General features: G+C 63.4%; 3 protein-coding genes across 6 annotated transcripts in view; 2 read left to right on the top strand and 1 right to left on the bottom strand.

The window, feature by feature from the left end:
* Positions 1–3404, top strand: part of CARM1 (coactivator associated arginine methyltransferase 1) — a 30996-nt gene extending 27592 nt beyond the window's left edge. The window contains exons 9-16 of one of the 3 annotated variants that reach the window (XM_070059129.1): positions 1150–1235; positions 1444–1533; positions 2061–2198; positions 2281–2370; positions 2458–2570; positions 2661–2738; positions 2859–2927; positions 3086–3404. In XM_070059129.1, coding sequence (XP_069915230.1) covers positions 1150–1235; positions 1444–1533; positions 2061–2198; positions 2281–2370; positions 2458–2570; positions 2661–2738; positions 2859–2927; positions 3086–3225 — 804 coding nt within the window. In that variant the 3' untranslated portion in view covers positions 3226–3404. Of the gene's footprint in view, positions 1–1149; positions 1236–1443; positions 1534–2060; positions 2199–2280; positions 2371–2457; positions 2571–2660; positions 2739–2858; positions 2928–3064 lie in introns of all 3 variants that reach the window. The other 2 variants (XM_070059128.1, XM_070059130.1) reach the window with 2 other exon arrangements.
* Positions 3405–3963: 559 nt separating this feature from the next.
* Positions 3964–6903, bottom strand: YIPF2 (Yip1 domain family member 2). Its single transcript, XM_002723273.5, has 9 exons — positions 6652–6903; positions 6160–6329; positions 6007–6084; positions 5497–5584; positions 5260–5376; positions 5004–5170; positions 4740–4922; positions 4521–4654; positions 3964–4433 (listed from the first exon to the last, which is right to left on the bottom strand). The coding sequence occupies exons 1-8, from the start codon at positions 6680–6682 to the stop codon at positions 4538–4540; spliced, it is 951 nt and encodes a 316-aa protein (XP_002723319.3). The 5' UTR covers positions 6683–6903; the 3' UTR covers positions 3964–4433; positions 4521–4537.
* A 96-nt stretch (positions 6904–6999) lies between these two features.
* Positions 7000–21205, top strand: part of SMARCA4 (SWI/SNF related BAF chromatin remodeling complex subunit ATPase 4) — a 109959-nt gene continuing 95753 nt past the window's right edge. For both annotated transcript variants that reach the window (XM_070059122.1, XM_070059119.1), the window contains exon 1: positions 7000–7167. In XM_070059122.1, the coding sequence (XP_069915223.1) occupies positions 7028–7167 (140 nt within the window). In that variant the 5' untranslated portion in view covers positions 7000–7027. The remainder of the gene's footprint in view (positions 7168–21205) is intronic.

Here is a 21205-nt window from a genome sequence, read left to right as displayed (position 1 = left end):
GGGCTGGGACGGCAGCTGGGAGGCAGGTCTGCCGCGTGGGTGGCAGGGACCCAACCACTTGAACCCTCACCGCGGCCTCCCGGGAGGCTGGAGCTGGGTACCTGGGTGCTCTGCGGTGGAATCCAGGACCGAACGCCTCCTGCGCGTGGATGCCCGAGTTCCTCCACGCGCACCCAAATTCACTTTCGGGAACTTCATGTATTTGAAAGGTTGAGAGACAGAAACGGATCTTCCGACTACCGGGTCACTTCCCAAATGCCCACAGCAGCCAGGCTGCCGCCAGGAGCCAGGAACTCAGTGCAGGTCTCCCGTGTCGGGGGTGGGGGGGGGGCAAGCACTGGAGCCGCCACTGCTGCCTCCCACGGTGGAGCAGGAAGCTGAGTGCAGAACTGGGGCAGAGCCCAGGCCCTCCGTGTGGACTGCTCTGCCAACTGTCTGCCCCAGCTTATCTTTATTTATTTATTTTCTATTCATTTGAAAGGCAGAGTTAGAGAGAGGGAAAGGCAGGAGAGACCCTCCATCTGCGGGCTCACTCCCTGCGCCATCTATCTGTACCAAAAGAAACATTGTTGAGTTCCATCTTTCCACCAACCTTTTTTTTTTTTTTTTTTAAGATTTTATTTATTTATTTGAGAGAGTTACAGACAGAGGGAGAGACAAAGAGAAAGATCTTCCATCCACTGGTTCACTCCCCAGAAGGCCGCAATAGCCAGAGCTGAGCCAATCCAAAGCCAGGAGCTTCTTCCCCGGTCTCCCACGCAGGTGCAGGGACTTAAACACTTGGGCCGTCCTCCACTGCTTTCCCAGGCACATTAGCAGGGAGCTGGATCAGAAGAGGAGCAACTGGGACTTGAACTGGTGCCCATATGGGATGCCAGTGCCCCTGTGCGGGGCCCTCTGCCAACCTTGACCCCATCACACGTGAGTTTGTGCGTGTGCACACTCACGTGGAGGTGACGTGACCCTCCACGGCTGGCGGAACCTGGCAGCTCCAGGCCCTGAACAGCGGCGCCGAGCTGCTGCGTCCGCCCCTCAGTGTACTGAGCAGGCAGGTGGGCCTGGAGGCCACGGCCAGGCTGGGACAGCCAGGCTGCTCTCCTCCCCGGCCGGCCCCGCCCCCAGCCAGCTCGCCTGTGTGGTCTCTCCCAGGACACGTTTGACATCCGCATCCTGATGGCCAAGTCTGTCAAGTACACCGTGAATTTCTTAGAAGCCAAAGAGGGAGATTTGCACAGGTACCAGCGCCTGCACCCACCCCCGCTTCGCACCTGGGCTCGCGCCGAGGTCTCGGGCGCCTCCTGCTGGCCCGGGGCAGGGGGCGGGGGGGCAGGGGGCGGGGGGGGGCCGGGGGACAGGGGGGCAGGGGGACAGGGAGGCGGGGGGAGGGGGCGGGGGGCCGTGCCCCGGCCTCCCCAGACAGCAGCCACTGCCTTTCCCTTGCAGGATAGAGATCCCATTCAAGTTCCACATGCTGCACTCGGGGCTGGTCCACGGGCTGGCCTTCTGGTTTGACGTCGCTTTCATCGGCTCAATGTGAGTGCACAGGGCGGCCCTGCTGCTCACGGCCCTGCCCCCGACTCCAGCGCCGCCCGCCCGGGGCCCGCACCCTCACCGCAGCGCCGCTCCACAGCCCTGCACCCTGACCTCAGTGCTGCCCCATGGTGCCGCCCCCTGACCCCAGCACCGTCCCCGGGCACGGCACCCTGACCCCAGCGCCGCTCCACAGCCCCGCCCCCTGACCCCAGTGCTGCCCCAAGGTTCCGCACCGATCCCAGCACCCTGACCCCAGCACCGCCCCAGGGCCCCGCCCCCTGACCCCAGCGCCGCCCCGTGGCCCTGCACCCTGACCCCACTGCCGCGCCACGGCCTGGCACCCTGAGCCCAGGCACTGCACTTGGGCCGGTGAGAGCCTGTTGCGAGCAGACGCCGTCTGCCGGCCGGCCTCCCGGGCCCTGGCACACGGGTGCTGGGGGCCGGCGCCCCGGCCGTGCCGTGCCCTGCGTGCGCCTGGCTCCAGCTCCAGGTCCCGGCGGCAGCTTGACGCCTGTCCCTCCTTGCAGAATGACCGTGTGGCTGTCCACGGCCCCGACAGAGCCGCTGACGCACTGGTACCAGGTCCGGTGCCTGTTCCAGTCGCCGCTGTTCGCCAAGGCGGGGGACACGCTCTCCGGGACCTGTCTGCTGATCGCCAACAAGAGGTGGGAGTGGCCGCCCGGGGCCGGGGGTCGGGCCCCTGGGCCCAGCAGGCTCCCGACCGCCCTGCCCTGCCCGCCCCTGCAGACAGAGCTACGACATCAGTATTGTGGCCCAGGTGGACCAGACGGGCTCCAAGTCCAGTAACCTCCTGGACCTGAAAAACCCTTTCTTCAGGTAGGCGGGGCCCTGGGCTGCCTAGAGGTGGGTGGGGCGGGGGCGTGGCCCGCCCGGGCCCCGCCCACGGCCCCGCCTCTGCCGCAGATACACGGGCACGACGCCCTCGCCCCCGCCCGGCTCCCACTACACGTCGCCCTCCGAGAACATGTGGAACACGGGCAGCACCTACAACCTCAGCAGCGGGATGGCCGTGGCGGGTGAGTGGCCGGGCCGGCCCCGCGGGCGGCGGGGCGGGGAGTGGGGAGCGGGCGGCCCCTGGTGACACGTCCCCCCCTCCCCGGGCGCAGGGATGCCGACCGCCTACGACCTGAGCAGTGTTATCGCCGGCGGCTCCAGCGTGGGCCACAACAACCTGATTCCTCTAGGTGAGTGGGGGCCGGGGCCGGGCCGGGGGCTCTCTCTCCGCCTCGCTCTGTCGCCGCGGGCCGGGCCGGCGGGGGGCGGTGACGCCGTCTCCCTCCCTTCCTTCCTCCCTCGCTGCGCAGCCAACACGGGGATTGTCAATCACACCCACTCGCGGATGGGCTCCATAATGAGCACAGGCATTGTGCAAGGTAACGCGGGGGCCGGGCGCGGGGCCTGCGGGCGGGGGGCCGCGCCGGCCTGCCAGTGCGCCGCCCGCCTGCACGCGCTCTCTCTCTCGGCTTGGGGGGGCCGGCGGGCGGGCCGGGGGGCCACGGCGGCCCCTCAGTGCCCACGCCCTGCCCCACAGGCTCCTCGGGCGCCCAGGGCGGCGGCGGCGGCTCGAGCGCCCACTATGCGGTCAACAGCCAGTTCACCATGGGCGGCCCTGCCATCTCCATGGCCTCGCCCCTGTCTCTCCCGACCAACACCATGCACTACGGGAGCTAGGCGCCGCGGCCGCCCGCGACAGCACCAGGAAACCAAATGACGCCCCTGCTGGAGCAGCCCGAACACCCCGTCACAGCCCTCTTTGCTATGGGAACTTGGACACTTTTTTACACCGTGTTGCCGCCGCCCCCCTGCCCACGAGCGCGCGCCGCTGCCATCCCGTCAGGGGCGCCTTCGTCCCCCTCTCCCAGCCCCCCGACCTGGCCTTGACATCTGTCGCGGCCCGCGGGGCCCACAGCTGCGCCCGGTCGGGGTGGGAGGCGGGCGCAGCTGCCGCCCGGCCCGGCTGGGCGGGGCCCCCTTCAGCTCCCAGGCCTTGGTCACCACGGGCGTGACATGCTGCTTTTTTTAATTTTATTTTTTTACGAAAAGAACCAGTGTCAATCCACAGATCCTCTGAGAAACCCGGCCGGCCGGGCCCAGCCAGCAGCCCCCGTCCCCCCCTCGGACTCAGAGGCTCAGTGGCGGGGCGCGGGGGGGGGGTGCCGGGGCGGGGGGGCGGCCCTGCAGGGTCCTCAGGGCCGGGTGGGGCCAGGCCCTGGGACCCCCTCCTCACCCAAGGGTTCACCTCACACTTGAATGTACAACCCACCCTGGCTGCCTGGAGGCTCCGTCCGCAGCCCCCGCCTCCTGCTGCTCCCATCCCGCCCCGCCCCGCGCCCCGTGCTAGACCGGTGGCCTGGAGGGTAGGTCCCAGCGCCCCGGGACAGGCACGGACACCTGGCGCTGCGCCCCGGGGCTGGGGGGGGCGTCCCGTCCTCTTCCTCTAGCTAACCCTAGGCCTGTGTTGCCGTTCCAGTCCCTATACCATGATGGCATTTCGGCCCCTCCCAGCCTGGGAAGGGACCTCTCCCTCCAGACACAGAAAAGAAAGAAAAAAATAAACCAAGCAGGACATGGATGTCAGCACAGGCAGTTTTCTTGTACTTGTCCCCGTGTCGAGGCCCCGAGCACAGCCAGGCCCGAGGCCTCGGGAGGCAGGGAGGGGGAGGGCGGGGCCGGCGGGGGCGGGGGCGAGGCCCCCCCTGGCCCTGCGCTGGAAGCTCCCTGCTCGGCTGTCCCTCCCTACCGCCTTTATATAAATTCTCTGAATCACCTTTGCATAGAAAATAAAAGTGTTTGCTTTGTAAGAAAAGTCTGGACGTGGCGGAGGGCCCTCAAGGCGTCCCGCGAGGCCTGGGTCGCTATCTGGGGGCCCCTGGTGCGGCCTGAAAGAGAAGCCCCGGGAAGCCCCTGTGCGTCTCGCCTGGGGCAGGGGCCGGCCCCCACCGCCTTGGCCGGGAGCAGCTCCTCACCTGCGGGCTCGGGGGTCCTAAGAGGTTGCCGTGGCCTGGGCTGGTGTGGCCGGCAGCAGCGTGTTCACGCCCAGAGCTGTGGCATGGGGAGGCACGGCCACGTGCTGTGGGGGCAGCGGCTGGAAGAAGTACAGCTGACCCGAGACCCCCGGGGTTAGCCCCGCGGCTGGCGGGCCGGCTCCCAGCCCCGCGGCCCCGCCCGGGTCAGCCCCACTGTACCTTACAGCCCATGGCCAGCAGGGTGTGCAACAGCACCACCGTGGACAGCAGCGCCGCGGCCGCCAGCCTGCTGTCCTCCCGGACCACGGGCCAGAGGGTGAACACCAGCCCGGCGGCCGACAGCGCCAGGGCCAGCGCCCCCAGCATCCACTGCAGCCAAGGCACGGGGATGAGCCACAGGACCTGGGGACAAGATGGCAGCCGGCGGCCGTGCCAGGCAGTCCCCGCAGACCCCCCGGCACCCCCTCTGGGGGCCACTCTCACCACCGTGGGGATGAAGACGAAGAGGGAGTAGCCGTAGACACACACAGTCTCCAGGAAGGTGTATGGCCCCACGCGCTCCCGGACGGCCTTGCGCCACCGCAGGAAGCCCCACAGCGCCAGCGGCACGAGCCACGCGTAGCAGTAGATGGTGATGCCTGCCACGGTCACTGTGGGGGAGGGGAGGAGGAGGCGGTCACGCGCCCGGCGCCCCACGGCACCCCAGCCCTGCGGGTGCTGGGCCTGCCAGCCTGCTCACCTTTGTGGAACTGGGGGCTGTAGTGGATGGAGGGGTCCCTCCGCTGGGCCAGCACCAGGGTCAGGTTGCCAGTGACAGCAAGGACGAAGGCCAGGGTGGCGCAGATCCAGAAGGGGCCTGTGGGGGGCGTCCGCGGGTGGGTGACCCCTCTGTCCAGCTCTGCCGTCCTGAAGGGAAGCTCCGAGGGATGGCCCTGCCCCGCCCACACGGGCTGGACGCACAACCCACCGAACTCACCGTAGAGATCCGGCCGGTTTCGCAGCCGGTGCCGGACGAAGTTGTGGCCGGGCCGCGGCAGCAGGGAGCCCTTGATGCGGTCTAGGACCTGGGGGCAAGTCCCGTGTCAGGACGCGAGGTGCTGCCAGCCTCCTGCCCCACCCCGCCTGGCAGAGCTCAGCTCTCCCCCTGGGTTTCCGGCCGGGCTTATCTGCAGACCCTTTCTCGGCTCAGCGCTGGTCCTGTCACCTGCCCAGGGCAGCGCCACCGTGCGCAGCAGGTGCGTCCCCACCCCAGGCCCTGGGCCCTTCCGGATGCGCTCCCTCCCGGAGCCCCGCCCCAGGCCTTTGCGCCTCTGTCCAGCTCTGCCGTCCTGAACAGGTCCCAGCTCTGCAGCCTTGGTTTCTCATCACCTCCTGGCTGGCCCACTCCTCCCCTCCTCCTTGCTGCCCCGGCACCCCCTTCCCCGGCCCGAGGCCTTGCCCTGAGAGCTCGGGACTGAGCCCCGCGCGCGACAAGCCCCAGCCTCACCTGCCAAGTGTCCACGTCGAAGAAGCTCTGGTAGTAGCCGAAGGTCCAGAATCCGGGCTGAGGCTTCTCCTGCAGGAGCTGCACCCGACACCGTCAGTCCCTGCCCGACAGCCTGGGGGACACGAGCGCTTGGGCCACGCTTGGGCCACTCACCGCTGCCTTGTCGCCGCCCTCCTCCTCCGCCTCCTCCTCTTCCTCGGCGCCGTAGCTGCCGCTCGAGCCCATGGCCACTGCCACGTGCCCCTGGGGGGTCACTTGGTCACTCTTGCTCGTGGTGGCGGCATCGGGGGTCTCGGCCAGGAGATTGGTGGCTTCCTCGAACTCTGGGGAGGGCGCATGGGACGCAGGTGTACCGCGCGGCCACCTCGGTGGTCTTCCCCGAGCCAGTCTGGGGGCACGGGGAAGAGAGCTGTCCCCTTAGGCGAACCCGGGGCTGCAATGTAGGGTTCGTCCTGGGATGGGTCCTGGGACGTCACGGGCCCGGGGCACGAGTGGAGGTGGATGGAGGTGGGTCTCACGCGGGGGTCGGGTTTCAGATCCGGGGTCAGGGTTTACCACCGTCTGGGATTCTGGTTAACTCTGAGCCGGAAGCTGCCCGGCCAGGGGCCGCAGTGGGGGCGCCGGGCACGCGCGGGCCGCACTCACCGTGGAAGGCCAGCTCGTCGGCCGCTGCCATGGTCGCCGGGCGTCCTCACTGCATCCCGCTCTGAGGACGGAGCTCCCTTCCCGGGGCCTGTGCCCCGGCTCCAAGCACTGCGTAGTGGCTAACGGCACCCACGGGCGCTGACACTCGCCGTCCTGGCCCCTACAGGTGGACCCCGCCCTGCCCACCTGCTGCTGCCTCGGCCGGCGTGGCTGCGACTAAGTGCGCCTGCGCGGCCCGCCCACCCTCGAAGCGAGCCGGGTCGCTCCGGACAGCAACATCCGGCGCCGGTCTGTTCTCTATACTCTTCCGGCGGGAAGCCACGTCCGGTAGCGTGGGCGCGTGCGCAGAAGGCACTGCCCGGAGCTTTTATTTCGGATGCCGGGTGTTTCCTTCCGGAGAACGGACCTCAGACCGGAAGAGGATGGCGGCGACCGCTCTGAAGAGGTTTTGGGCCCGAGGACGCCGAGAAGCGGGAGACGCGGCGGCTGCCAAGCCCGGCGTGTGGGCGCGGCTGGGTAAGTAGGGGCGGAAGGCGGCGGTGGGGGTGTCCGCAGCGTACCCGGACGGTTCTGATGGCGCGTGTTTCCTCCCAGGCGCCTGGGCCCGCGCGCTGCTCAGGGACTACGCCGAAGCCTGCCGGGACGCGGCGGCGGCGGCGCGGGCGCGGCCGGGGCGAGCGGCGGCGTGGGCGGCGCTGCTGGGCGGCGCGGCGGCTTGCTGCTCGCTGGCGCCCAGCGAGGCGGCATTCGAGGAGGCGCTGCTCGACGCGTCGGGGACTCTGCTGCTGCTGGCGCCGGCCACGCGCAGCCGGCCTGCCGAGGGCTTCGTGCAGCGGCTGCTGTGGCTTCGGGGCCGCGGGCGCCTGCGCCACGTGAACCTGGGGCTCTGCTCGCTGGTGTACGAGGCGCCCTGCGACCCCCAGGCCAGCCTCTACCAGGCTCGCTGCCGCTACCTGCAGCCCCGCTGGGCCGACTTCCCGGGCCGGGTCCTGGACGTGGGTTTCGTGGGCCGCTGGTGGGTGCTGGGCGCTCGGATGCGCGACTGCGACGTCAACGACGAGGAGTTCGCGCACCTGCCCGCGCACCTGCGCGTGGTCGGGCCGCAGCAGCTGCGCTCCGAGGCCAACGAGCGGCTGTTCGACGAGAAGTACCTGCCCGTGGTGCTGACCGCGGAGCAGGTGGACCAGGCGCTGTGGGAGGAGCAGGTGCTGCAGCGGGCGAGGAGAGACCGGCTCGCCGCGAGCGAGGCGGAGGCCGCGCGGTGAAGCCCCGCGGCGCCGTGCCCGGGAGCGCGACCCCCGAGCCGAAGACGTCGGACTCGTCCCGTGCGTGGACCTGGCCTCCTGTTTGCATGACGGACGTCCCCGCTTGTGTCTTGTGTTTACTTTGCAATAGAAGCTGGAAAAGTACTGTGGAGGCGTCCTGTGCGTTCTTGACCCGGGCGACCCCCCCCCATCGGCCGCGCGCGTGGGCGCCCCAGGACCCGACGGGGAGCCGTGCGCAGGAACGGACGCACTGGGGCGGGCGCCGCTCTGCCCCCCGCGCACCGCGCTCTGCAGGGCCGGCAGGTGGGGGCCCCAGGACCTGGCCCCCGGCCGCCCGTGTGCGAGGCCCAGATGGAGCTCCTGCTGTTGCGGGTGTCTGGGGAGTGAGCTGCGGGTGGGAGGGGTCTGTCTCCTCTCTGTGAATGTCTCCGCATCCCGCGCCAGCCGGCTGTGACCGGCCGTGTGGGCGGGGCCGGCGAGGACGTGGAGGAAGAAGCTCTTTGTGTGGGAACCCGAGGGAGTCGCAGGTTCCGGGTTTGTGGGGAACCAGCAACGCAGAAAGACTTCTATGGAAGGGAGTGGGCGAGGGCGCGGGACCCGGACCGCGAGGGGTACGGGAACCGCGCTTAGAGCTGGATCGCGGAGAGCGATGGAGCCGTGATGGTCAATAAAACCCGGAGGAGAAGCGGCCTGGCTCAGCGTGGTTCTGTGCAGAGCGCACGCGGTGGCCTCTGGCCTGAGTTCTGGGCGCGGAGCGCCTGCGCAGTGGGCGGCTCCACCTCAGGCCGAGCCGGGCTCAGGTCTGCGCCTCCCAGGCCCAGCGCCGCGGCTCGTCCGCGCTGCACAGCCCGGAGCGTGGTGTCGGGTGCTCGCTGTGGTCGTCTCTGACCCTACCTCTTGCCCAGATCACTCACTACTGCTGTCTGGGCTCCGAGTGAATCTGGGGTGCAGAAGTCAGTGTGAGGACTGGAAGGACGCGTTGCCAGTGCTGTGGCGCGGAGGGTGGAGCCCCCACCTGACACCAGCATCCCACGTGGCGCCGGGTCAAGTCCCGGCTGCTCCACTTCCCGTCCAGCTCCCTGCCACCCATGTGACCCAGCCCTGGCTTTTGTGGCCATCTGGGGAGTGAAGCAGTGGATGGAAGACCTCTTTCTCTGTCTCTTCTCCCTTTTGAAATAAATAAACCTTCAAAACAACACAAATGAGAATTCAGAATTTAATCCTACGTGGTCACTTGTCAGCGACCACCGACATCCTGCCTCCCGGGGCTGCCGTGTGGCACATGGGTCAAGACACACATTCCGTGTCGCGGGGCCTGTAAGGGTCCTGGATCGGCTTCTGACTCCCGCTTCCTGCCAGCGTGCAGCTGGGAAGGCCACAGCTGAGGCCCCTGCCCCCCGTGGGCCATGCAGGAAAGTTTAAAAATAGTTAAACCGCACCTTTGTTAGGAGAGAAGATTGGCTGGGGCCAGTTTTGTGCTGCACCGTGGGAGGCCAGCATTCCGTACGGGTGCTGGTTTGTGTCCCGGCTGCTCCACTTCAATCCAGCTCCCTCCCAGTGCACCTGGAAAAGCAGCGGAGGCTGGCCCAAGTCTTTGCCCCCTGCACCCTTGTCGAGACCCAGATGAAGCTCCTGGCGCAGCCCCAGCCGTTTGGGAATGAACCTGCAGGTGGAAAATCCCTAACTCACATCAGAATCTTAAAGAAAAATGGTGCTGACCACGAGCCCCGAGAGGATCCGCAGGACCAGGCTGCCATGAGGACTACTTACAGAGTGACCCGACGCACAGGCCAACGCACGCCCCTGCCCAGAGGAACCACGGCGCAGTGCCGCTAGGGGCGCACCACGCTGTGGCTGGGTCTGACAACGGCGTCCATCTGTGGGATGCGTGTCTCAGGTACAGCAGTGCCTGAAACCCTACGCCCGGTGTCTGCTCTAAAATCCTCCAGTGAGGGGAGGGGAGAGCAGGAAACCGGATCAGCCGTGTGGGGTCCACGTGGATCCACACCCCGCAGGCACTTTCACACAGTTCACTAGTGCAAGCAACCTAAGAAGTAAGCCAGGGACTGGGCTACTGCATGAGACACCCACAGCCCAGAGTGCAGCGGCAGTTCAAGGCCGAGAACCTCCACATCCAACCCAGCTCCCTGCCAGTGCAGCCTGAAGCCAGTAGATGATGCCACAAGTGCCTGTGCTTGGGCACCTGCCACGCACGTGGGAGACCGGATGGAGTTCCTGGCTCCTGGCTTCAGCCTGGCCCAGCCCTGACACGTTTAGGGAGTGAACCAGTAGATGGAAGATCTGTCTGTCTGGCTCGTTCTGTTTTTCTAGTAGATGAAGATTTTTTTCAGTTATACACACGTTTAAAACACCAGGAAAGCCACACTGCAGCCCCTGGCACGCGGCAGGCGTTCCCAGCCTGGTGCGACTGTGGGGAGAGGCTGGGTGATTTCCATGCTGTGCCCTCCCTGTGCGGTGGGGCCGGCTTGGTAACAGCAGGCGGTAGAGCCTGCACGGGCTTATCTCTCAGGGCCAGGGCCGCCTGCCTGTAATAGCAATTTTTCTTGATCTGCTTTAATCCACTTTTCCAAGGTGGTCTCTAACCTGTTCTCACGGTTATGACTAAAAAAAAAACGCCAGCAGAGGGCGCCAGAGATTGGCTCCTCGCTGCACTGGCGGTGGCCAGCCCCAGGTTGCGTTGGCCTGGTGAACCTGGGGCAGTTGCCATGTGTCCAGGGCAAGGCCACATCCGTCCCTGGAGCCTGCGCCTTGGCTTCCTTACTGGAGGGGGCTGGGCGTGGCTCCGTTGGGACCGCCAGTGCCCCTTCTCATGCCCCTAGTCCTGCGAGGGTCTGCTCCCTGGTTGGCCCTGGGCGCCCGATGGTTTCCTCCTTTTCTGAGAGCTGTGTTAGACCCTGAGACAGCAGACGCAGGGCTGGGATGAGGCGAGTGAGGGGAGCGGGCACAGCCTAAGGGGTGCTGCTCAGGGTTGTGCAGAGGCAGCCTCCCTGTTCCTGGGGTCCTCCCGGCCTCCCCCGGCCCTCTGCCTGTGCACAGCGAGGCCGTCCGCGGGCAGCTGCCTGGGTGTGCCCTCCCAGAGCTCACTCAGGCTTCTGTCTGCAGCCTGAGCCGCCTCTCGGGACGCCCATGTCACCGCTGAGAGCGCTCCTTGTCTGCATCTGATCAGCCCCATCAGCTCCTGCTGACACATTCCGGGAGGCAGCAGGTGACGCCCCAAGTGCTTGTGGCCCTGCCACCCCCGTAGGAGCCCGAGTGGACGTTACATCTCCTGGCTTCGGCCTGGCTCCCCTGACCACTGCAGTCATTTGGGGGGTGAAGCAGTGATGGGGGTGTGTCATCTCCCTTCCTGTGTCCCCTGTCAGTCCGCCATTCAGATACGGTAGTAATGAGCAGATACGTCAAAAAATTCTATTTTAAAGGCAGCCAGAGACAAAGACCTTCATCCCCTGGTTCGCTATCCAAATGCGTGCGAGAGCTGGAGTGTGGCCAGGCTGAGACCGTGAACTCCATGTGGTGTCCCACGTGGTGTCTTAACTGCTGCACCAGACGCCCTAGACTTGTAACTCAGCCAGTCGCACGCTTCCTGGCTAGGTCACGTGGCAGGCACGGCCAGCCCTCCGTACCCACAGGGTCTACATCCTTAGAGCCAGTTAACCATGGGTGAGAAATACTAGGATAATACAGTGGCCCCTGTTCTGTGCGTGTGGTAGCTGTTTGTATAGCACAGACATTGTGTTAGGTGTTAGAAGTCATCTAGAGAAATCGGGGGCTGGCGCTGTGGCATAGTGCGCTAAGCCTCCACCTGTGGTGCCGGCATCCCACATAGGCACCAGTTCTAGTCCCGGCTGCCCCTCTTCTGACCCAGCTCTCTGCTCGTGGCCTGGGAAAACAGAAAATGGCCCAAGTGCTTGGGCCCCTGCACTCATGTGGGAGACCCGGAAGACGCTCCTGGCTTCTGATCAGCCCGGCTCCGACTGTTGTGGCCATCTGGGGAGTGAACCAGCGAATGAAAGACCTCTCTCTTTCTCTCTCCCTCCCCCTCCCTCTCTCTCAACACAAGGATATATGTATATTGTATGCAAACACTATGCTTTTGTTAAGATTTATTTTTACTTGAAAAACAGTTACAGAGTGAGAGGGAGGGAGAGTGAGCGAGAGAGAAATCGACATCTTTGATGTGGTGGTCCACTCCCCAGATGGCTGCCGTGGCCGGAGCTGGGCCAGGCTCCATCCAGGTCTCCCACACAGGTGGCAGAACCCCAAGCACTTGGGCCATCCCCTGCTACTTTTTCCAGGTGCATTAGCAGGTGTGTTAGCGTGGAGCAGCCCGGACTCAAACTGGCACTCCCATGTGGGATGTCGATGTCACAGGCAGTGGCCACGACGCTGGCCCCGGCGCTGTGCTGTCGTAGAGGAGAAGCTGGAGCACGTGTGGGGCTGGGTATCTGCAGGGCACAGCTGTGCTCGTGCGGGGGCACGGGAGGGGGGGAGGCAGAGCTGCTAGGGACAGCCTTGTTCATGGCGGGGGGGGGGCGGGGGGGCGGAGAGGGGAGGCAGAGCTGCTAGGGACAGCCGCCCTCACGGGAGGGAGGGAGGGGAGGCAGGACTGACAGGACTTAAAGATCCGAGGGCATCCAACCACATTGTAAAGCTTTTTGTCTTCTGAAAGCTTTGAAACGCACACAGTACGCTCATCCAGCAGTTGAGCACACCCGCGGTGATCACCCTTTGGCCGCACCTGATTCGGCAGCTTCTTCCTCCTTCCTCTACCTCCTCCTCCTCGTCTTCCCTTTCTCCCTCAGTTGAGTTATTCACAAGGCAGAATGATAGGGAGAGACAGAGGTCTTCTGGTTCATTCCCCAGTCACAGCAATGGCCAGACTGATCCAGCCTGAAGCCAGGAGTCCGGGACTCTGCCCAGGTCTCCCGTGTGGGTGACGGAGCCCAAGGACTTGGGCCATCAGCCACGGCCTTCCCAGGTGCATTAGCAGAGAGCTGGACTTGAACCGCTGCTCGGAAGGCATGTCGGTGTCGAAAGCAGTGGCTCAACCCGCGGTGCCACCCGTCACACAGCAGAGGGAGAGGCAGTGAGACGGGGCTCTCAGGAGCTCCCCAGAGCCAGGGCTCCGCGAGAGTCCTGCACTCGCTGCTCCCGGAGAGGTGGCCGCCGTGTGTTCCCAGGGAGCGCCCTGCTGCGCCCCTCTCCAACCCCACGGCAGACCAGGAGAGCTGCTGTGAATTATGACTCATGGCATCGTGACTGATGCCCGTGGGGAGGCCGCCTCTGGGCCCAGTGGCCCAGGAAAAGTCCCAGAGTCCGCTCTGCCTGAAAGGCAGAGAGAGAGAGGGAGATGGCTCGCTCTTCCATCTGCTGGCTCACTCCCCAGAGGGCCGCAGCAGCTGGAGCTGGGCTGATCTAAGCCAGGCACAGGAACTCCATCCGGCTCTCCCACACGGGTGTGGGGGCCCAAGCACTCGGGCCATCTCCTGCTTTCCCAGGTGCATTGGCGGGGGGACTGGAAGTGGTCCCCATTCGGGATGCTGGTGCCACAGGTTACTGCTGGGCCGCAGTGCTGGGCCCAGGCCTCGGTTCTTGATTTGCATCTCCCTGATGGTGTCGATTTGCCTGTTGTGCGTTTGTGTACCTGTGGTTTCTTTTATTTAAATCTTTGTTCTTTTTGGTTACCCTGATACATCATGTGAGGAATGAGTCCAACTTTATTATTTCCCGCTGGGGCCCAATTAACATGGCCAATGGCATTTTAAATTTTTAACAAGTTTTTATTTATTTATTTGAAAAGCAGGGACACACACACACACACAGAGAGAGAGAGAGAGAGAGGGGTCTGATCTGCTGCTTCACTCCTCAGGTGCCCGCAAGAGCTGGGCCGGGCCAGGCCGCCGCTGGGATGCCCGTTGCCCATGTGAGTGGCAGGGGTCCACGCGCTTGAGCCATTGCTGCCGCTTCCCAGGATGTGCGTGGGCCACGCCTTGGACAGCCAGGACTTGAGCCTGTGTCCAGTGTGAGGTGCTGGTGTGCCAACCTGCGCCTTAGCCTGCTGCGCCACAACGCCCGTCCCCGATGGCTCATTTCTCTCTGTCCTGGAATATGTCCCGTGGTTTGGATGTCGCAGCTTGTTATCCGTCCACCTGGCTGAATGACCTCAGGATTACGCCCCAGGCCCCTTGGCCAGGTTCAGCAGGTGGCGCAGCTGGGTGAGGCGGGGCGTGCAGTGAACACCAGGGGGCAGCAGAGCACCGCCGCTCTCCCCTAGGCCGCAGCCATTTCTCCACCTGCTGTCATCCGGTCCGTGCGCACCTGAGCCAGGGCCGATCTCGAAGGCGTTTGTGGGAAACGTTCGGCTGACTCTGCTTCATTCGGAGTAAAAAAAAGAGTTTCACGACCAGATGTTTTCTTGCAGTTGACAGTTTTCTTCAAGATTTATGCAGTTTTGTCCAGAAAAGTGTGTTGCTCTCTTGTCCCCAAAGGTAACTCGAAGGCCCAGCTGGTCTGCCCAGCTGCAGAGCTGAGCCCGCCTGGTGGCGGGGCCAGCACGTCCTAAGACGTGGTTTATGAGGAGGGCAACGCCGGGGGCCCCTTCCCCCAGGTGAGAGCTTGGTTGATGAGGACGTGGGGGCCCAGCAGGAAGGAGGCTCGCTTCGTCTGTCCATCCGTCCACTTCCTGTGGCTTGGAAGCAATGCCTGGGGCCGGTGTCATGGTGCAGCGGCTCAGAGTGCCAGTTTGAGCCCTGGCTGTTCCACTTCCCATCCTGCTCCCTGCTCATGCGCCTGGGAGACAAGCAGAAGATGATCCAAGGGCTTGGGCCCCTGCCACCCACGGGGGAGACCCTGATGGCGTTCTGGTCTCCTGGCTTCATCCTGGCGCAGCTCCAGCCTTTGAGAGCACCGGGGAGTGGACCGGCAGATGGAAGGTTTCTTCCTCTGTCAGGTGAGAATAATGAAAGGTGAAAGAGGAAAGGAAAGAAGACACCGAGCCGAACAGTAATGAAGAAGCAAGGTCTAACGCCTCACGGCTTTGGAGACTGGAGACCCAGCAGCCGCGCGATTGGGTCTTATGTCGCCGCCCTGCCCGGAACCAAGGACTTTGCACCGTGGGCCTCTCCCCTTGGCGACGTCAGTAAGTGCCAGTCCTTGTAGCACAGCACAGCACAACCATGCCAGCTGTCACACCTCGGCACCAAGGGCGGCTCGGGGACCATACCCCTGTGCACGGCAGAGGCCGCCCCACAGCCGTGGGTCTGCCGAGGGTCCACTGTGGGTGCTGCCGTGGGGCCGCCGTGGGTGCCGGGCGCCCACTAGTTCTGCAGGTGGCTTCAGTACTTTGCAGCAAGTCGTTATATGGACAACATTTTTTTTACAATGATTTATTTATTTGAGAGGCAGAATTACAGACAGAGGAAGAAACACAGAGAGGTCTTCCCTCCACTGGCTCACTCCCCAGATGGCCGCAACAGCTGGAGCTGGGCTGATCCGCAGCCAGGAGCTCCATCCGGGTCTCCCACGCGGGTACAGGGGCCCAAGGACTTGGGCCATCTTCCACTGCTTTCCCGGGCCACAGCAGAGAGCTGGACTGGAAGTGGAGCAGCTGGTGCCCATATGGGATGCCGGCACCGCAGACGGAGGTTCACCTGCTGTGCCGCGGCGCCAGCCCGGGTGAGCAATATTGAAGTTGATCCTGTCGGTTCTGTGTGAGAGCCCGGCTCCCGAGGGCTGTTGGTGCTGGCGCTCCTGGGGGTCAGAGCTGCTGCTTGGATCTTGCTCGCAGCCGAGCGCTGCTCAGTGTGGCCGTGCTCAGCCTTCACCCTGGGCCAGCCCCGTCCTCCTCTTCCTCCTCGTCTCCCCCTCCCCTGCAGAGACTGCCCCGTGAGCACGGGGGCGCAGCTCCGGGCAGCAGCTCTGTCCCTTCCCGGCCGGCTTTGGGATCTGCAGCCTCACGGAGGGAAGCAGCGGGTGGATACCTGGAGCAGGCTTTGAAATGCAAAGGACTGTCAGGGGTTTATGGCAAATGCCTGTTTTCGGGCCTGGGATTGTGGCACAGCAGGTTAAGCCCTCCACCTGCAATACCGACATCCCAACGTTAGACCACTCGTTCCAGTCCCTTCTGCTCCACTTCTGATCCAGCTCCCTGCTGGTGCACCGGGGAAGGCAGTAGAAGATGGCCCAAGTGCCTGGGCTCCTGCCGCCCATGTGGGAGACCTGGAAGAAGCTCCAGGCTCCTGGCCTCAGCCTGACCCAGCCCTGACAGTTGTGGACATTCGGGGAGTAAGCCAGCGGATGGTAGAGGTAGACCTCTTTGTCTGACTCCCCATCTTGCCCCCACGCTCTGTTACTTTGCCTTTTAAAGAAATATAAATCTTACAGAGCACACAGAAGGGAGGGGACTTTTCGGACTTGCTGCAGCACGATGACCACTAAGGCCATTATTCTCAGAAAAAGACACGTCCTGCAGGGTTCTACTGGTAGGACGTGCAGTCGTCACGTTCATACACAGGAAGTCGATCGGGGCATGGTGGGGGGGGGGTGTGCCAGGGCCTGGGAGGGGAGAGGGAGCCAGGGCTTCATGGGGACAGTTTGAGTTTGGGAAGGGAAGGAAGTTATTTTTTATTTGAAAAACAGATTTACAATTCCGTCTGCTGGGTGACTCACCAAATGGTCACAGCTACCGGGGTGAACCGATCCGAAGCCAGGAGCCGGGAGCTTCCTCCAGGTCCCCCACGCGGCTGCAGGGGCCCAAGCATTCGGGCCACCCTCCATCGCCTTCCCAGGCACACAGGCAGGGAGCTGGATTGCAAGTGCAGCAGCGGGGACTTGCACCGGTGTCGAAATGGGATGCGGTGCTGCAGGCCAGGGCTCTCACCCACTGTGCCACGGCGCCGGCCAGGCCGAAAGTTCCACAGGTGGATGGCGGAGGTGGCACAACAACACGAGTGCACTAGATGCCTCCGACTCGCACTTAGCAGCACTTAGGGTGACGGATTTCATGCTACGTGTACTTTACCACGTCTTTAAAGACACACCCGGGGGATGAAATTGTTGGAAGTGTAGCGATCTTAGGGCTGCCGGCAGGTGAAGGCTGGGGCGAGTCATCGTCTGGACCCGAGCCGACGCGGGACGTGCCCCGGCAGCCCACGCTGCGAGCGAGTGAGAATATTCCCGACCCCAGCACTCTGCACGGGAAGGCTGGGGTGTGTGCACCCTTGGCACCTGGTCACTCGTGTCTGCCTGTGTTTCCCACCGTGGCTGCCCCCAGTGTACCCCCGGCTCCGGTGTGCCGCGGCCTGCACACCCTCACCCGCCCTGGGTGCTTCCTGCTTTAGCTGTAGGACGGGCCATGCTAACACGTATGAAGTGGGCTCAGTGTGGTTTCAGCTTGCATTTCCCCAACCAGCGTGGACGGTGTGGTCTGTGTCCCCCAGATTTCAGTATCAGAAACCTCACACACACACACACACACACACACACACAGAATTTATTTACTTACTTGAGAGGCGGAGTTACAGACAGGGAGAGGGAGAGACAGACAGAGGTCTTCCATCTGCTGGTTCACTCACCAGATGGCCACGAGGGCTGGAGCTGCACTGATCTGAAGCCAGCAGCCAGGCGCTCCATCGGGGTCTCCCACATGGGTGCAGGGGCCCAAAGACTTGAGCCATCTTCCACTGCTATCCCAGCCCATGAGCAGGGAACTGGGTAGGAAGTGAAGCAGCTGGGACTTGAACCTGTGTCCCATATGGGATGCCGGTGCCACAGGCGGAGGCTTAGCCCTGCTACGCCACAGTGCCGGCCCTGGGAGGGGATTCTGATCAGATGAACTCCTGAGGGTGGGACCCACGGGTGACGACATTAGAAGAGGGGAGCAGTAGTGTTGGCACAGTGATTAAGACACGGCTTGGGTCACCTGCACCCCGTGTCAGAGCCTGGGTTCCTGTCCGGGCCCCCTTCCTGCTCGTGCCCACCCTGGGAGGCAGCAGGGGGTGGCCCACGTGGGAGGCCCGGATGGAGCTCCTGATTCTGGGCTCAGCCCTAGGCATTGCAGGCATCTGGGGAGCTGGACGGGAAGTGGAGCAGCCAGGACTCAAACCAGCACCCGTACGGGATGGCGGCACTGCAGGCAGCGGCTCCACCTGCTACGCCCAGCACCAGCCCCATCCAATATTTTTTTTTTTTTTTTGACAGGCAGAGTGGACAGTGAGAGAGAGAGACAGAGAGAAAGGTCTTCCTTTGCCGTTGGTTCACCCTCCAATGGCCGCCGCGGCCGGCGCGCTGCGGCCGGCGCACCACGCTGATCCGATGGCAGGAGCCAGGAGCCAGGAGCCAGGTGCTTTTTCCTGGTCTCCCATGGGGTGCAGGGCCCAAGCACCTGGGCCATCCTCCACTGCACTCCCTGGCCACAGCAGAGAGCTGGCCTGGAAGAGGGGCAACCGGGACAGAATCCGGCGCCCCGACCGGGACTAGAACCCGGTGTGCCGGAGCTGCTAGGTGGAGGATTAGCCTAGTGAGCCGCGGCGCCGGCCCCAATATATTTTTAATAATTATTTTTTAATTAAAAAAGAGAAAAGCAGATATGTTTAAAAAATACACAGAGGGGCCGGTGCTGTGGCATAGTGGTAAAGCTGCCGCCTGCACTGCTGGCATCCCATGTGGGCACTGGTTCCAGTCCCTGCTGCTCCACTTCCGATCCAGTTCTCTGCTATGGCCTAGGAAAGCAGTAGAGGATGGCCCAAGTCCTTGGGCCCCTGTGCCCGTGTGGGAGACCCGGAAGAAGCTCCTGGCTCCTGGCTTCGGATTGGCACAGCTCTGGCTGTTGCGGCCATCTGGGGAGTGAACCAATGGATGGGGGAACCTCTCTCTCTGCCTCTCCTCTTTCTGTGTAACTCTGACTTTCAAGTAAATAAGTAAATCTTTAAAAAAATACATAGAAATATCCAAAATTACACAGTAGGAACCAGTATTGTGGCACAGCATATAAAGCCACCATCTGCAACACTGGCATGCCATATGGGCGCTGGTTGGAGCCCTGGCTGCTCCATTCCTGATCCAATTCCCTGCTAATGGCCTGGAAAAAGCAGTGGAAGATGGCCCAAGTGGTTGGGCCCCTGCGACCCACGCGGGAGACCCAGAAGAAGCTCCTGGCTCCTGGCTTTGGCCTGGCCTAGCCCTGGCCTTTATAAAGGCCATTTGGAGAGTGACCAGTGGATGGAAGATCTCTCCCCACCCCCTCTGTGTAACTCTGCCTTTCAAATAAATAAATAAATAAATCTTAAAAGAAAAACCCACAAAAGTGTACAACAGCCAGCCGGCCACCTGTTAACCTCAGGCGATGACGCTGGTGGCTCAAGTTCTTGGCCGTCTGCAGTCACTGAAGCTAATGCCTTCCATCCAAACAGGGAATGCAGAGAGCAGCCGGCCCGCCCCCACGGCCACGTGGTGTGCCACACACCCGTGGTCAGCCTTGAACCCGAGTGGCACAGGGGCTGTCTGGGGGTGGCAGCCGGCCCGCCCCCACAGCCACGTGGTGTGCTACACACCCGTGCTCATTCTTGAACCCGAGTGGCACTGGGGCTGTCTGGGGGTGGCAGCCGGCCCGCCCCCACGGCCACGTGGTGAGCCACACACCTGTGCTCAGCCTTGAACCCAAGTGGCACAGGGGCTGTGTGGGGATGGCAGCCGGCCCATGGGACGCCCCTGAGGGTCACGGTGTCTTGCAAGCAGCGCATCTTCGTTTTCACAGCCACTGCTTGGCTGTTTGTGCTGGGCGTGTGGCACTCTCCCCCCGGGCCCCGCCGAGCCCCTTCCTCTCCGTTAGCACCGGTTCCTCCTTCAGGTCTCGCTGGCATGATCACTGTGCGAACAGGGAGGTCTCCCCAGAGCCAGGCGTCTGTACCCACCGGGCACTCGTAGCCTGTGTCACAGGCAGGTACGGGGTCATTTGTTCTTCCTATTTGAAAGGCAGAGAGAGAGAGAGAGGTCTTCTGTCCGCTGGTTCACTCCCCAAATGCCCACAGCAGCCGGAGTTGGGCCAGGCCTGAGCCAGGAGCCGGGAGCTTCATGGATCTCTCACATGGTGGCAGCGGCCCGAGGTCCTGAGCCATCTGCTGCTGCTTTCCCTAGGTGCACGTTATCGGAGAGCTGGGGCCAGGAGTGGAGAAGGGGGCTGGAATCCAGGCTCGCAGACGCAGGAAGGGGGTGTCGCCCCTGTGCCTAACACCCACCCCCTACACCCTGCACAGTCATTTCTGAAGGAAGTTTCACTGTTGCGTCCCAAAGTGACAGGTGCACGTCAGGCTCTGGGCCGGTCTTCCCTGCCCCTCAGTCCCTGGTGCAGCCGAGCTCCGGGCTGGAGAAACGGCTCCTGATTCCTGGCGCCGCCGTCTGCTGGCTGCACACCTGCAGGTTCTTGCACGTCCAGGTGGAAAGTGCCCCAAGACAGCGCCTCCCCGTGCTGGCCATGTGCACGCCTCTCCCCACGCCTGTCAGAGACATCTGTTAAGAGCTGACGCCGTCCCAGGTGAGTCACCCGAGACACGGCCGAAAGTGTCCCGGAGGACACGCGTAGGTTCTGTGCAGGTGCTGCGCCGTTTTACACTGGGACTTTGTCCCTGTGTGTGTGTGTGTGTATGTGTGTGTTTTTTATGGCATTCTGTGCTTTAAAATATTTTATTTCACTTGTTTAATAGACAGAGAGGGGGCCAGTGTTGTGGTGCAGCAGGCTAAGCTGCCACCTGCGGCTCCAGCGTGGGCTGCAGGAGCGCCAGTTGGAGGACCCCCTGCTCTGCCTCTGGCTCTGCCAGTCCCCCCTGGGAAAGCAGCCGCCGACGGCCCACGTGCTTGGGTCCCTGCACCTGCGTGGAAGCATGCACAGAGCTCCTGCCTCTGGCCATCATGGCCGTTGGAGGAGTGAAACAGTGAGTGGAAGATCTCTCTCTCTCTGATTCAGCTGTTCATGTAAACAAATCTTTAAAAAATAATTTTTTAAAAAATAAAAGGCAGCAGACCCCTGCACCTGCCTGGGAGACCTGGAAGAGGCTCCTGACTCCTGGCTTCGGATCTCTGCTCCGGCCGGCCATGGCAGCCATCTGGGGAGTGAACCAGCGGATGGGAACCTCCCTCTCTCCCCCTCTCCCTCTCTGTAACTTCAAATAAATAAATAATAAAAAAGAAAAGGCAGACAGACAGAGGTCTCCTGTCTGCTAGTTCACGCCCCAGTACCCACAGCGGCCCTGACAGGGCGGGACTTCACTCCAGGA

The sequence above is a fragment of the Oryctolagus cuniculus genome, chromosome 16 (assembly GCF_964237555.1).
Source record: "Oryctolagus cuniculus chromosome 16, mOryCun1.1, whole genome shotgun sequence".
In the NCBI taxonomy this organism is placed as follows: Eukaryota; Metazoa; Chordata; class Mammalia; order Lagomorpha; family Leporidae; genus Oryctolagus; species Oryctolagus cuniculus.
The sequence above is the reverse complement of the archived record's forward strand: the minus strand, read 5'-3'. Positions and strand labels throughout refer to the sequence as shown.

Bases quoted from the DNA above. Each gene is read 5' to 3' on its own strand.
- YIPF2 (XM_002723273.5), bottom strand. From the start codon at position 6,682: ATGGCAGCGGCCGACGAGCTGGCCTTCCACG. The intron at 5,377-5,496 runs GTGAGTTCGGTG...CGCCCCCCACAG, and splicing joins AAACCGGCCGGATCTCTACG to GCCCCTTCTGGATCTGCGCC. The intron at 4,655-4,739 runs GTACAGTGGGGC...GTCTCGGGTCAG, and splicing joins TGCTGGCCATGGGCTGTAAG to CTGTACTTCTTCCAGCCGCT.